Source organism: Camelus dromedarius, chromosome 1 (assembly GCF_036321535.1).
Source record: "Camelus dromedarius isolate mCamDro1 chromosome 1, mCamDro1.pat, whole genome shotgun sequence".
In the NCBI taxonomy this organism is placed as follows: domain Eukaryota; kingdom Metazoa; phylum Chordata; class Mammalia; order Artiodactyla; family Camelidae; genus Camelus; species Camelus dromedarius.
This window is the reverse complement of record NC_087436.1, coordinates 112,734,092-112,750,315: the sequence shown is the minus strand read 5'-3', so window position 1 is coordinate 112,750,315 and position 16,224 is coordinate 112,734,092. Positions and strand designations below refer to the sequence as shown.

At 43.1% G+C, this 16,224-nt stretch overlaps 1 protein-coding gene across 1 annotated transcript in view; it reads left to right on the top strand.

Moving 5' to 3' along the window:
* Positions 1-16,224, top strand: part of CD38 (CD38 molecule) — a 47,948-nt gene that overhangs the window by 27,870 nt on the left and 3,854 nt on the right. Inside the window, exons 2-7 of the mRNA XM_010991012.3 lie at positions 1,936-2,065; positions 3,680-3,815; positions 9,039-9,124; positions 12,182-12,255; positions 12,362-12,454; positions 12,800-12,886. Of these exons, the coding sequence (XP_010989314.2) occupies positions 1,936-2,065; positions 3,680-3,815; positions 9,039-9,124; positions 12,182-12,255; positions 12,362-12,454; positions 12,800-12,886 (606 nt within the window). The remainder of the gene's footprint in view (positions 1-1,935; positions 2,066-3,679; positions 3,816-9,038; positions 9,125-12,181; positions 12,256-12,361; positions 12,455-12,799; positions 12,887-16,224) is intronic.

Genomic DNA, 16,224 nt, shown 5'->3' with positions numbered 1-16,224 from the left:
TATACTTGTTCATAGAAGTTGTATGAGGTTAAATGAAATGTGTATGTGACACATATACGAAGCCCTTGATAAATTCTGCCTGTACTGTTGCTATTATTACTTCAGCTTGCCGAGCTAGTGGGTGACTGGTCTGGAATTTTGTCCTGCGGCTGTTTTACATTGAAACTGTTACATTTTCTAAGCTGATTTTTACTAAAGTGAGGATGGGTGCCCATGCAAAACTGAGAGCAAGGAGAAACACATGTTGCTTTTGGACAAGGGGACAAGCGTGGTGCTATCCTCTAGCCTGTGTATGTGCCCCAGACCCGACCCCGAGCACCTGCGCGTTCCCACCACCCCCGGTGTGGGATGTATTGACCATATGTGTCCTTCAGGACCCTGTGAGGATAAGCCATGTTCAAGGTTAACCCATGAGCCACAGGCCGTGACTGCCTCTGCTGGCTGGGGATGTCTGCTCACAGCCAGGAATGTCTGAGCAAGGGTCACAAAAAGAAAGGAAGGAAATATAATGCTGATATCGACTGGACCCTTATTCTGTGCAGAGCACTGTTCCGAAAGCGTTTGACATGTGCTTTATTTAATCCCAGGACATCTGAGTTCGGCAGATACTTTCTGGATGAGGAAAGAGAGGCAGGGAGAGGCTGAGTGGTTTTCTCAGGGATGCACAGTGTAAGAGGCAGAGCCAGGGTTGAGACGGGCAGCCTAACCCAAGGGCCTCCCTCCTTGTCCTCAACAAAATGGCTTTCCCTCGTTTCCTGTCCCAAGAAGAGAAGGTGCGCAGGGTGGTTTCCTTGTGAGGGCCTGTGACCTCACTGATAGTCTGTGATTTCTTGGAATAAGCCACTCGACTTGGCCCGTCTGAGTCAGGAGGGCTTCCAGAAGACCCTCTGGAAAACCGCTTTGCATGTGCTCTGCTGGGGTTAGGGCTCAGAGGGATAGAAAACTCGGGGCTTGTGTTCATGCCCCCAAGTCAGGCTGCCTGACCTGTCCTTAGGATACTGTCCTAGGGTGCTGGGTCCAAAGGCTGGAGTTTGTCCTGGTAATGATGCTCCCTGAGCTTTCCCAGTGGAAGCCCACCTTCTTTCCCCTAGAAGTGACGGCTCATGCTCACTTGTTAACACAGACACAAAGGAAGTTCTGGCTGCAATCTGCCCTGGCTCCCCTCCCTCTCCTCAGTCTCTTCTACTTGGCCTGCCTGCCTTCTCACCACCAGGAGCTGTTGGAAAGGGACATAGATCTGAAATTTCTGCTTCAGAGACTTTTCTCCATCTTTGGGGCTAGCACAGAGTTTTTCAGAGTGGTTCTTCAAAACCACCAAAAAGCTGAGGCCACATTCATGCTTAAAACCATCCACTGGTTTCCCATGGTAATTAGGGCAAAAATCTGAAATTGTTTCCTTGGTCTGAAAGACCTGAGGGATCTGCCTGTCAGTTATTTTCCTGACTTGATTTCTCACCACTGCCCACCCCCCACCCTCCCCGTTCTTCTTTCACTTCCTCAAAATCAGCAAGCTCTTTTCTGCCTCAGGGCCTTTGCACTTGCAGCCTTCTCTCTGAAAAGCACACCCTGTCAATGTTTAGTCTCAGGGAGCCCTCTCCTGACCAGCCTCCCTAAAGTGGTCATTGCTTCAATATTCCCCACTGATTTCCTGCATTCTCATCATAATCTGTACTTACTTTGTTAATGTATTTGCTGGTCTGTATACTGTCTGCCTCTCTAACCAGAGAGTGAGCCCCGTGAGGGCAAGGACCTTGTAGGGCAGGGAGGGTGATGCTCATCTCATAAAAATGCTGCACACACTGGATGAGATGATGTGTATGAACTACTTGGCACACAGTGGGTGCTGCTTCAATGAGATTTTTTGGGGTAGTTATGCTCTAAGCATACGTTTGAAAACAAATTACTCATTTTTACTTCCCATGTTTTATCTCTCAGAGATAGAGACTGCAAAAAGATCGAGGAGGCCTTCAGGAATGCATTTATTTCTAAGGACCCCTGCGAGGTGACAGAGGAAGACTACCACCCACTGATGGAGCTGGCGAGTCAAACTGTGCCTTGTGACAAGGTAACTGAGTCAAATTACGGATTTAAAACTGAAGATAAAAGCCAGAGGGAAGAGGTCATGGGACTGAATTTTGACCAGAATGAAGAAAGAGGAAAATTTGGGTATTAGGGTGTAGGCATGGTTGGCGGGGGTCGAGGTCAGGCTGAGGCCATGGGGAGACCAGATGTCATCAGGATTTAGGACATCTGCAGACGGGAGGTAAGAGAGAGAATTGGGGACATGGAAAGAGGAAAGGCGAGTCGGCCAAAAATCAGACAAAACCCAATCCAACCCAAACAAAAATAACCCACCTTATATAACTGCAAAACCCTCCCTGACCTCTGGTGGTGATGATGATGATGATGGTGACAACGATGCCATTTTGCCTTTGCTAAGTGCCTTTTCTGCTTACAAAGGACTCTCCTGTTAGGTTTTCACAGTCAACCCGTGGAACAGGCAGGTCAGCTATCAGCATCCTCATTTCACCAGTGAAAAAACCGAGGCTTGGAGAGTTTAGGTGACCAGTGATTTCTCACGTTTGATCATCTGGAAAGTGAGCAGTTGAAATGTAAATGGCTCAAGATTTAGAGCCAGAGAGTCTTGGGTTCTAATACATTAGTTATACTGGAGAAGGTCTGTAACAGAGTACATGTTCTCTAAAGTCAGCACTTGAGGTGAAAATTTAATGTGCCTCAAATCATCTTTACGATGCCCTTGGGCCAGCCACAAATGACAGTGTCTCCTCCCGTCGTTAGAGCTGGAGCTACTGAGCTGGAGCTGTGGCTGGTGCACTGAGCACAAGGTCTCACAGAGGAGCCGCTGGGCAAAGCATCACCCAGGGACACTGGTCGAATAAGTGACCGTGACACAGACACGCACTTTATTTGCATTGTCTCATTTCATCTCAGCATCTCAGGAGTTCCTTGCAATGATTATCGATACCATTTTACAGATGGGGAAAGTGAGGCTTAGCAACTCTGTGGTTGCCCAAGGTCAGACGGCTAGTAAGCAGTGATGCCGTTTCTGAAGTCAGCGTGACTCCAGGACCCAGGCTTTTAACCGTAGCCTCCACTGCCTCCTATGAGGAGTGAATAGATCCATGAGACAGAAGATTGTTCTGAAATTTGACTTTCTATGCCTTTACAAGGGACCCTGAAAAAACTCACTGTATGTGTTCTATTCCTGTTTTGTACGGCGATGGGAGAGTTTTGAGGGGAAAGCTGGGATTATGGAGCTCTTTAAGAATCAATAGCACTTCCCAGAAGTAGCACACAGACAAAATTATTTGGCAGATAACTTTAGGAAGTTTGGAACTTCCTAATGCCTCCCCTAGATGTGTTTGAGCTTAGATTTATTGTAAGATTTTGATCAGGGGCTTTCAGACCTTTTCCCCTGCCATCCTGAATAATACATTCATTTTACATTGTGACCTAGAGAATGCGCGTGCGCGTGCACACACACATACACACAAAGCAGTAATGCACTCAACAACACTTACCCTTACTGTAGGTGATTTACTCTTATGTTTTCCATTGTTTAAAAAGTGTGGATTTTATTTTATTTTTTTTTTGACTTAGTAAATGGATACTAGATGACAGATGATCTCAACAGTAGATGGTGTTCATTCTCTCTCAGACGGTCTTTTGGAGCAGAACAAAGGAGCTGGCGCATCAGTACACGTGGGTCCGGCAGGAGATGTTCACGCTGGAGAACACGCTGCTGGGTTACGTGGCCGACGGCCTCACCTGGTGCGGGGACTCAGGCTCTTCTGGTGAGGATCTGGGCCCTCTGGGGATGCCGGGGGGCGTGCAGGGCGCAGGGGGCGTGCAGGGCGCAGCGGCCCTGAGCTCTGCCAGGGATCCTAGAAGATCCATCTGGAGGAAGGAGCCGCGGGTACCCAGACTGATGCCACCTGTATCCTTATTGATGTACGGTAGCGTTCTTCAGACTGACTCCTGTTTTCTAGAAAAATGGACCCCAGGGTTTGGGGGTGCCAAGCTCCCTGGCCCCCTCCTTTCTGAGTGCAGGAACAGCCTGCGTCTGAACTGTTGGGGTTTTGCTTTCTATATGCACCTCATCCAGGACCAAAGAATTCTGAAGCAGGTTGAGGCTTCGGAGGGAATAAGGCCAAAGTTTTTTTTTTCAGTATTTATGTATTTTTATTGACATATAGTCAGTTTGTAATGTTGTGTCAATTTCTGGTGTACAGCGTAATACTTCAGTCTTACATGAACACACATATATTCGTTTTCATATTCTTTTTCACCATAAGTTCCAACAAGATATAGACTATAGTTCCCTGTGCTGTACAGTAGGACCACGGTGTTCATTTTATAGATAGTAGTTAGTATCTGCAAATCCCAAACTCCCGATTTATCCCTCCTCACTCTCTTTCTCCCCTGGTAACCGTAAGGTTGTTTTCTATGCCTGTGAGTCTGTCTCTGTTTTGCAAATAAGTTCATTTGTATCATTTTTTTTTAAGCTTCCACACATAAGTGATATCATATGGTATCTTTTTTCTCTTTCTGGCTTACTTCATTTAGAATGATGATCTCCAGGTCCATCTGTGTGGCTGCAAATCAGGCCAAAGTTCTCGTTCCGCAGAACAGCCACAGCAGCCACGCGCTGGGCCTCTCTGCGTCTCAGCCAGTGTGTGGCTTTGCCCTTGTTCAAAGATGGTCTTACCTTGCCCAGAAAGACCCAAAACACCTCACCTTGGGAAGGTGTTTTCTACTCAGAAAACCCTACTGAGCTCATTTCACTCTTTTTTTCTTTCTCTTTTTATTTATACGGTGGATCTTTTTACTTTATATTGTTATATTCTTATTTTTGTTTTTGACTTTATTTAAAATTTTATCGTTGTAGGGTCTTCGACCCAGATTTGCATTATTTCCGATTACAAAAATGATGCACTCAGTTGAAAAATACTTGCATATACAGAAATGCATAAAAGCAAAAAGTAAAAAATGCCTTTTCCCCTCCCTCCTCAATTTCCAGGCTACTTCCCAAAGGGGGACTGTTGTCAACAATTTGATACATATCTTACATTTCCTCTTGCTCATATAAGCACATACAGATCTTCCTCGATTTATGATGGGGTTAAGCCCCAATAAACCCATTGTAAGTTGAAAATATTATAAGCCAAAAATGCATTTAATAAACCTAACCCACTGAACATCATAGCTTAGCCCAGCCCACCTCAAACTCAGAACACATGCATTAGCCTACAGTTGGGCAAAGTGATCTAACACAAAGCCTATTTTATAATAAAATGTTGAATATGTCATGTAATTTACGGAATACTATACTGAAAGTGAAAAACAGAATCATTGTCTGGGTACCAAGTGGTTGTAAGTGTATGCGTTATTTACCTTGGGGATGGCGTGTCTGACCGGGAGCTGTGACTCCCTGCCACTGCTTAGCATGGCGAGAGGGTGTCAGAGCACGTATCACTAGCCCAGGAAGAGATCAAAATTCAAAATTCTAAATACCACTTTTACTGAATGCATATCGCTTTCACACCATTGTGAAGTTGAAAAATCCTAAGTCGAAGCATCGTTAAGTCGGGGACAGTCTGTTTGTCTGAAAGGTACACATACTGTTTTGCAACTTGACTTATTCACTTAATAGGTATTCATACAGCCATCCTTTTTTTAAAAAGCCTCATTGTATTTCCTCTGTGGACACATCATAATTTATTTGACCAATCTCTTATTGACGGACATTTAGGTTGTTCCAACCATTGTTACAAGGAGTGCTTCTGTGCACATATACACCTGCAAGCTTGTGGAAGTATGTCTGAAAGATAAATGTCTACAGATGAAATTTCAGTGTGGAATAAATTATGGTGGAAACTGATAAGTTGTTATTCAAAAGGTGGTAACAATTCATACTCTCAAAATATATGAGATCATCTATTTACCCACACCCTCACCAACGCTGGCCGTTAATACTTTATAATGTCTTGCCAACCTGAGAAAGAAATAATACATTGGCTTATTATGCATTTTTTTATTGTAAGGTGAGCATACTTGTATATTTAATGATCGATATTTCTATTTCCATTGTAAACTGGCAGTTTGTGTATTAATCCTTTTTTATCGGGTTGTCTGTTGTTTTCTTACTTATAGAAGTTTTATATAAAGTAACAATAGTAGTTAATGCTTATTGGGTACTTACGAAGTCCCAGCCATTGCTCCATATGCTGTATGAATTTTCACTTGTTTAACCCTTCACAGCCCCAGGAGGTCCTATGATAATCCCATGTTACAGGCCAGAAGTCTGAGGCACAGGGCTGTTATGTAACTTGCCAGCTAGTAAGTGACACAGCTGGTTGCAAACCCAGGATTACTGGCTCGAGATCGTGTGTTCTTAACCACGTGCCATCCTGCCTGTTTTCTGCCACAGAGGTGGCAGATCTATCTTTCTCAGTTTCCATTTTTCTTTTTAATACTGTTTATATTCTGTCTTTGGCCACACAGAAATGCAGTTAATCTGTTGACCCCTTCCTGTCTGGCTGCTGGTTTCATGTTTGGCTTAGATTTTCTTCACTCAAGATTGAAAAGTCTTCTGTATTTTCATCTAGCGTTTTTATTTTTGTAATTTTTCATTTAATCTTTAATCTGGACTCTTTCCACCCAGACATATGGTATAGGAATATATCTCTCCATTTATTCATTTTCTTCTTGGTTAAACTTTATAGATTTTTTTTGCCATATTTTTTACTTTCCTTTTTTTAATTTCCCTTTTCACAAGTTAGCTTTTCTTGGTCATTCATTTAATTCTTTTAGCTTTTAAATGTGTTTTCTGTAAAATTTTCTCTTTTGGCTTTATTTTTCAGTTTCTCACCTCAAGTCTTTCTTAGAATAAAATGGAGATATATAAACTTTTAAAGATCTATTTCTTATCTATTTACCTTTTAGAGTTCTTTATTTTTCTTTCTTTTTAATTGAATTTTGTATAGGTTGTTTCATTTTGTCTACTTCCTTTTTGGCCTCAGTTTTTACTGATTAAAAAAAAATCGTTAAAAACTGACCTCCTTATTTTATTTGCTGTCTTTCAGGTTCCTAATTTTTATGTTTTAACCATTCTATAGTCTGGCTTAAACTTTTTTCTTTCAATTTTTTTCTACCTTAGTTTTGCCTTGTTTATTTGTTTTATTACTAAAGTCTTAATTTCTGTTATAGCTTTCTAATCTCTCTTTTTAAACTTCTTATTCTGCTTTTTTATGTACTTAATTTCTCTTTCTTTAATGAAAGATTTCCCCCCTTTTCTTTTTCCCTCTGATTTTAAAATTTCATTTAATGGTGTGTGTGAATAGGGCAGGTGGCAAGGCAGACACCCTTCTGGGGAGAGGGGCGGTGATAAACTCAGAGACTGCTCTCTGGATGTGGCTGTTAAGATGAAAAAGCTTTATGTTTATGAAAACCTATGAACAGGAGCACTTTGTAGCCCCTTACAAAATGTGTATTCATTTCATTATCGTCAACATTTTTGCCTCTGTGGGGAGATGATTCAAATTTATCTTTGGACTCCACAGTAATTATTTATCTCCGTACATGGAAATTTTAAAAATTTGTGCAATTTTGGTTATACAGCATTCAATTATTATTAAAACTCCCAGGATTGCTTCCTCATCCCAGGAAGGGTTTCTGATCTAGAATTTTCTTTCCTGTCATTGGCCGTCAAGCCCACATTTGTGGTTATACTGGTTTCCTGTGGTTACTGTAATGAAGTGTCACATACTCGGTAGCATAAAACAATAGAAATTTATTTTCTCACAGCTCTGGAGGCCGGAAGTCATAGATCATGGTGTTGTCTGGGCCATGCTCTCTGAATGCCCCTAGAAAAGAAGCCTTTGCCTGTTGGCTTGTGGATACATCACTCCAACCTCTGCCTCTGTCATCACATGGCTGTCTTCTCTTTGTGTGTCTCTGTCATTTTCTCTTTGTGCACGTCTGTCTCTGTGACCAATCTTCTCCTTCTTATAAGGACATCAGTCTTACTGGATTGAGACTCACCCATCCTAACTGCATGGTGTCACTTATATGTGGAATCTGAAAAAAAAATGTCAAACTCAGAAACAAGAGAGGAGATAAGTGATTTCCAGGGGCTGGAAGGTGGGGAGAAGTTGGTTCCAACTTTCAGTTATAAGATGGATGTGATCCGAGGATCTAATGTACAGCCTGGTGACTATATTTGCTGACACTGTATTGCATAACTGATATTTGCTATGAGAGTAGGACTTAAATGTTACCATCCAAAAAAAAAAAAAAAAAAGAATATGAGGTGATGGATGTGTTCATTAACCTGATGAGGGAGAATCTTTTCATAAGGTGTGTGATATCAAATTATTACATTGTACACTTTAAATATCTTACAATTTTATTTGTCAATTATACACCAATAAAAAATAAATAAAAATAAATGTCTGTGCACTAAGGCAGATATCCTTGGGAGAAATAACACAGAAACTATGTATTCACGCCTTGTGTCTGTGGTTCCTCCCCGACAGCTGAGCCTGTCAGGACGGAGAGAATGCAGAGAGACTTTGAGGGCATCTGAGCCTAAGGGTGTGGGGACTGAGGGAAGTGGGAGGAAGGCTGTCAAGAAGAGGGGGTTGGCAGGGAGCAGAGGGGAGACTGACAAGAGGGGCCCCCGTGGGCCCAGTTTTATCTGCAATGCTCCCTGGAAGAGGGAGTAATGTTGGGGCTTGTCTCTGTCAGATGAGCTTTAGCTGCATTTCCCAGAATGATGACTCAAAGCTGGTCACCGTGTTCCTGTCTGGGATTTGGAGGGTAAGGTAAGGACTTGGAAGGGATTCAGGGGGCACTTAGTTAAATTGGGCTGAGATGTGTCCATTCTCCATCCTCCATCTTGGCAGTGCTGCCATTGGAAAGTGGCTCCACTGTGATCCAATAGCTGGGAAAGAACAGAGATGAATTAGACCCTTTCTTTTCCACTTTAATTATTTCTCTGTAACTATGTCTTTCAGAAATGAACTATCAGTCTTGTCCAGACTGGAGGAAAGACTGCAAGAACAACTCTGTGACTGTATTCTGGAAGGTGCTGTCCAAAATGGTAAGTAAGTGAAATCCTAGAACCCTGGAGACCAAAGAGCTTCAGAGGTCATCCAGTCAGTGATTGGTTTTAATTCATTTGGGATCACAGGCCCTCTTAGAAACAAAGTTCAGAATTCTTTCCTGAGAAAAATGTTCGTAAGCACACGCCAGAAGATTTTCACATAAAAATTTCGGGCATCTATTGAAGGTCCCTGGGCTTCCATTAAAGACTCCTGCTCTTGCCCATTTTTTGGCTTTGGCTGCCAGGCATCTCTGGCTTGGTTTAATCCTCTGCTGTGAGGATTGGCCGACTTTAGATTCCTGGAACAGTCTTAATTATCTACATTTGCAGACCATTTACTGTGTGTGCCAGGTGCGGTCCTCAGGTCTTTAACGTGGATTAAAATCCTTTAGTCTCACCAGAATCCTGACATAGGTCCCATGAGCATCACATCCGTTTTACAGATGACAGGTGGAGGTGCAGGTAAATAAGGATGCTACTAAATGTGCCCAGTAAGGGGCAGACCTGGGTGCTTATCCCAAACTGTCCGACTCTAGATCCAGAATCCAGGCTGGGAAATTCTCCCTGACCTCCCCTCTATCTACTTCTGATTCTAGCTGCCTTTGTGCATATTTATCTATTTATTTTAATGGAGGAACTGGGGATTGAACCCAGGACCTCATGCCTGCTGAGCACATGCTGTACCACTGAGCTATACCTTCTCCCTGTGCACATTTATTTGTCTTCTGAGTTGCTTGCTTGCAAGTGGACTAGGAAAAAAGGGGAGAGAAAGAAAAAAAGAAATGAATAGAAAAAAGAGGAGAAAATAAAACTATACTACTCAGATTTCTCCAAAATTAAATTTAGACATCTGAGGAGCTAGGGTGGGTGAAGACTCACATTTGTTAAGCGCATATTTATGAAAAGTCCTGGGCCAGGTCCCTGACCTGTGTCGTCTCATTCAGTCCTCACCATTGATGCTGTGAGAAGGTACAGATCCCCTTGTTCCAGGTAAGAGGTTAAGTGACTCATTCAAGGTCAATGGGCTGGTAAGTAGCAGAGCTGAGAGTCTAAGCTACCTTAAGGAGATTCAGGCAAACCCTGGGATGGTTGAGAGAAGGAGATAGCCTGAGGTTAGAAAGAAGGAAACTGCTTAAACTTGAACAGATTCTTTTAACTCTTCTGCCCTTCAGATTCCTTATCTGTCAAATAGAGATAAAAATAATGCCTGTCCTGTAGGGTTGCTGCAAAGCTTAAACAAGATACCGCCATCCCATCAGCCAACTCAGAATGCATTCAACAAATATTTGTGGAGTACCTACTATGTGAACAAATATTTGTTGAGTACCTACTATGTGCTGTGAAAATTAGAGGCACTCCAGATTTGTTGTTGTTTTTTGCTGGCTTTGCTGGAGAAGAGTTTCGATTTATGTTATCCCTCTATGATACGTTTTGTGGCAGTGCTGTTGCTGAAAGCATTTAAAGCCAAGTCACATTTTACATGTGTCAAGCACCTACGTGTGTTCTCCACACTGTCCTTGGGGCTGGGAGTCCAGCGAAGGGGATGGCAGGCGCCCTACCTCTGTGAGCCCCCTGGGACCGCTCCTTTATCTTGGCCAGATGCTCATAGATGTATGTAAGTGGGCTTCTTTCGTCCAGCTAGATCCTTTCTTTTCAGGCAGTGCTGCTTGGTGGTTTGAATCCTCGTCTCATTTTCTCACTTCCAGGTGACGTGACTTTGGGGCAAATCGACCCAATACTTACTGTGTGGGGCTGGTGAGAATTCTGTACTGCAGGGTCAGTGTTTGGACCTGCTAAGCACTCTGCTGACTCAGCACTTGTGATGGATAATCATTGGACCTCTCTCCTCTGCTCATAACCCCTGGTAGAAAGACGGACGCCTCATTGAATTTTCACAGTTCTCTTTCAAATTGTTCAGTGGTGCTTTATCTCCTGCAGAGGACAGGCCAGATTCCTTGGCAAAGCATTCATGGTCCTCCAAGAACTGACATATCTACCCAACTCCAGCATCTACTGAATGTTTCCCCAGGATGACACTCTTCTCTCACGCTCCTAGGCCCTTCTGTTTGCAGCTGCCTCAGCCTCTGCCAGGTGGAATCCTGGTCATCCTTCCGGACTTGGCTTTCGTGGTCCTCCATGACACCTTTTCTTGGTCTTCCGCCATCTCCATCATGGCATATTTGGACTTCCTACTTCCTCTTTCCCTCCCTCCCTCCTTCCCTCTTCTCGCTCCACAGGTTTTCACTGGGCGCCCACGCTGTGCCGTGTATGGGCTACGGGGCTCAGGGCTGGGGTGGGCAGTGGGACAGCCAGGCTCACAGCTCTCACAGGGCTCTCAGTGCCCTCGTGAAGCTGGTCTTCACAATGCGATACAGCTGGCGGATGTGAGAAGGCTATCTGACCTAGTCCCAGCCGTGTGGCTGGGCCTTCTGGAAGAAACACGTAGATGGCTTAGTTTTGCACATTTCATTTTCCCTAGTGACTCGTGAAGATTCCAGCTGAATGTTTGTTGCATGAAGAAATGAAACCGCTGCTCAGAAATATTCACTCACGCATTCATTCATTCTCCATTTCTCCTTATGCTAGTGTAGCCTTCAGTGTCATCTTCTCTCCAGTTTCTTTTTTCTTGGTGTCCTATTTGTTTTACCCCTGAAGTGTCCAGTCTGCTCCCACTGGGTGAAATGTGCAGTGTCTACAGTGCATGGTACCAAGAAAGTGCTTTCATCCTCCTCCCCCAGCCGTGATGTTGCTCTTACTGATCTGGACTTCTGACTTCTGAATCACCAATTTGGCAACCATGACGTTGAACTTCATTGTTCAAATGCAGATTGGAGCAACTGCTTCCAGAACTCTTTTGGGAAGCATGATCCCTCCAATGGCTTGGGATGAAAGTCACACAAATCTGGCATGACTGAGCTAGAACCGCACAGACTGGTCTGTTCCTCCTTAACCCGCTAGCCGATGCTAAGAGCTGTTTTGAATGGAACTCCCGGTGCATGGCAATTAAGTTTGCATGCTAAAGAATGGTGTTTTTGTTTTGTTTTGTTTTTTAAGTTTGCAGAAAATGCCTGTGGTATGGTCCAAGTGGTGCTCAATGGATCCCTCAGTAACGCCTTTAGTAAAGACAGGTACTTATTTCTTTGCATCCTATTTGCAAGGGTTAGCACGGTTTCCTATTGAAGGCTGTGGATGCCTGAATAGGGTTAACGATGTTCTTGGTTTCTTCTATCTTAGCACGTTTGGAGGCGTGGAAGTCCATAATTTGCATCCAGAGAAGGTTCATACACTGCAGGCCTGGGTGATGCACGACATTGGAAAAAGCCCCAGGTGTGTATTACTACCTTGTACCATATATTCTCAAGGTCGTTTTAGGAATCAATCCATGAAAGAATCCAGTCACAGGAATTCACTGAGAAAAGCCTGGCTCAGGAAATGAATGGGGCCTCACTCTACACTCACCCCGTTGCAACAGTCTCTTAATTTTATCTCCATAGTAGGCATCTGCCTAGTTACACCTTTCGCTCCCCCGCTGACCTGTGAGCTCTTAGAAGCTACCTCTGCTTCACCTCTTTACCCCACGACCCTGCCTGGGGCCTGCTACCTAGAAGAAACTAGGAGACAGCGAATGTTTGTGAGATCTTGTTATTTTAACACTTCTTCTTTCTTTCCCAGCGACTCATGCTCGGGTTCCTCCATAATGGACCTGAAATCGATTATGAGTAAAAGAAATATAAAATTCACCTGCCAGGATAACTACAGGTAATTAACTACTTCTTGAAGAATAAATGGCCACCTTGCCACCTGCAGGCACCCTGATGGTGACCTGGGATGGTGAGCCATGGTGACCTCTGTTCCTCCCCAGCCCAGCTCTGCCCAGAAGGCGTTTCCAGACAGTGGCCTTCAGTTGGCCACCTTTCTCCACCCTCTTTCCTCTTCCTGCCCCATACCACTCAAGCGGTGATTTGCCTCTAAAGCTGACCCAGGCTTGGAGGCATCTTTCCCAGTTTCCCATGCGAGAGGCCTGAGCTGGGATCCTAGCTTTCAGGGGAGCAGAAGCCGATTTTGCCAAATGCAAAGGATTTATAAAATCCTTGTGACCTGGCATAATTTTGCATGTGAAGTTTCCTTAGTTGGGTCTCAGGGTAGATGCCTAGCACTTGGTAAGTTGCCAAATGGCAGTTAACTAAGCTTTATCTTTAAAAAATTAAAATCTATAAAATCTTTTAAAAGGTTTTATCAGTAACACATGTTTATTAGAGCAAAGTTTACATTGCATATAGGCATATATTTTTAAAGTCACCTGCAACTCTGTTATCAAAACTGGGACCTCCCTCCATGATTTTTATAGTTGTGGCCAATTACTTAATATAGGCAGGGCTCCTTGCTAAAAGCATCTTTGGAAATTCTCCCATATAGGATAGTTACAAGACAGACGCAGAGAGAAAAAGTGTTGCAAAGAATCTAGAAGCTGGAACGCTAGGACCCTCTTCCCACCTCCTTTCTGTCACCAGCCTTTCCCACTGACCATGTCAGAATGACAGAAGGACAGATTCAAGGAATAGTCACTGAGGGCTTTGTCTCCCGAATGACCTGAATTCTCCGTCAGTCAGCTGGCTTCTCTCTGGAAACTGCCAGAAAATAACACAAGCCTTCTACAGCGGTTCGGTGGGAAAACAGACAGAACAAAGGAACGACTATAAAAGAAACATGCCAGACAGCTGACCAGTCTAAGTTATTTAGAGACGTTTTGTGTTGGGAAAAACAGAATACTAAAACCTAGGAGAAGACTGGGGGATGGAGATGAGTCTTATCTCCAAGACTCTTTGATCTTTTTTCTTACATTAAACATTCCCCCCTTTATTTTTTCACAAATGGCCCCAAACTGCACGGTCCTGGTAAACTCCCTCAGTCTCCACCTGGGAGGGATAATTACACATCCCTACCACCTGGACTTGCCGACTGGCCCATCTAGGAAGGAAATGATTTGTAAGGCAGCGCCTGTCATTCAGAGCATCAGCTCATGTGACCTTAAACTTGGGGATCATATCTGCAATCACCGTTGGTCTTCCTCAAACATGAGGCCATAATATATTTAGCATGCCTCTTTGAATTGCCAGGCCCACAGGGTCCCTTGTTGCATCTAAGAGTTCTGTGGCTTTGCTAGAAGCCGCTTGTGTCCAGGGGAGCCCAGAGTGAATGTCACAGATACAGACATAGACTGTAATTTAAATAAATCCGTCCCAAACATACCTTCCAGTTTAGCCAACTTTTGTCCAGCTGTTTCGCTGTGGTTGTTTAATAAGCAAAACAGAAGTGTGATTACGTTTATATGGATTAGACCATCTACTGATTCAGCTCTTCCCCTTTAGTAAGTCCCACCACTCGGAGACAAACACGATTAACATTTGGGTGTATACCTTTAAAGTCTTTCTTTTTCATACATCAGTCTTGTAAAATGTATACAGAATTTCTTAACATGTGTTTTAATCAGTGGAGTGAACAGAACAGGACAGCACTTTTTTGGGGGATTACTTTAAAAATAGCAAATGGTCAGAATGCTTTCTGGCTAGTGCCCCCTAGTGGCACATTAAAAAAATCTAGAGGGTGCATTTCTCCTTTTACATTACTTCAAAATACAGTCTCTTATTTCATATATAATTTAAACACAAATTGTAATAGCATAAAATAGACTGCTTTAAGCAAAGTACTACATAATTAAAGGTCAAAGTTTGCAAAGAAAAATCTCCCTTGGAATTTTAGAGTCATTCCATTCAAGGTGTGTTTAACACCTTCAATTGTTATTCCTACCCGATGGTGTATCGATGAAAAATGGTAACAGCATTTTTTAAAAGTTGTAGTAAAGAGGATGTAAGCCTTAGGAAACATCATTAGGGCAGTGGCTAAAAACTCAGTATTTTAAGTCGTATTTAAAATTTTCATTGTGAACTACCTTAGTTTTAAATTCATTATTTCTGTAAATTAGTAACTACACTCAATTTTTGTATTTGTTTACTGGGAATCATACCCAAAAGCTTGATTAAAAATATAAAGTTAATTTAAAAAAATACACTGTTTCTATCCATCAGTGTGTTATCCAGCATATCAAAAGTGTGTCCATTTTACTGAAACATTGAATGTGAATATTTACATATTAATGGAGAGAGATTCTTTTAACAGCATAATTCCTGCCTCTTTTCTGAAATTGAATTCCCAATAAGTGACAAATTAAGAAACATATTCATATTCTGTTCATTTACTATAAAGTAAAGGTGGCTTCAAAAATCCTAAATAACCTTACAAAGATTCCTTTTTCATAGCATTATTTCCTTAAGGAAGCGGATACTACCCACCCTTCTCCCCCTCCCCTTCCCAATATATTCATGTGGGAGCTCCAGGCTACCATATTGGTGAGGATGGAGTGACTATACTTAGAGCCACTGTGATCAGCTGGTCATGGCAGTTGGCTAGATCCCAGAAGCCCAGGGGGTCAGGTAGCTGCCTTCTATGGATCTCTCTCTTGACTCACATTTAGCAAAATCAGGTTCAGCTGCAATTTAAGGAACCACTTCCCCACTCTCCACCCACCTCTTCCATGTGCCAGCATTGCCATTGGACTGTGTTGCTTTGTTATCTAATTTTTATTAAAATGAGAGTCATTCACCTGCTAATTCTTATCTAGGAATTGTTCTGTGCAAAGGTTGTGTGGTCCCCTTGCTGATGGCGGCCAGCTGCCAGTGTTCCCCCAGTGGGTCTATGAACCCTTCCCCCAGGGGGTCTATGACCCCTTCCCCCAGGGGGTCTATGACCCCCCTGTGCTGCCAGACCCTTTGACCTAACACTTCCTCATTTCAGGGTGCTGCTCCTGCTTTTTCTTTCTTGACCCTCAGCTGACATTAATAACACATATCTGTGATGTCTGAGCCAGACATCTGTTTTCATCTCCATGTATTCAAGCATCCCTTCTCCATATTTCTTTGGCTTCCCAAGTGAAATGAAATTCAATTGGGCCATCCTTTCATTCACTCTTTTTTTGTTTGTTTTGATTTTTTTGGTGAGGGGAGACAGGTAATTAGGTTTACTTATTTTTAGAGGAGGTG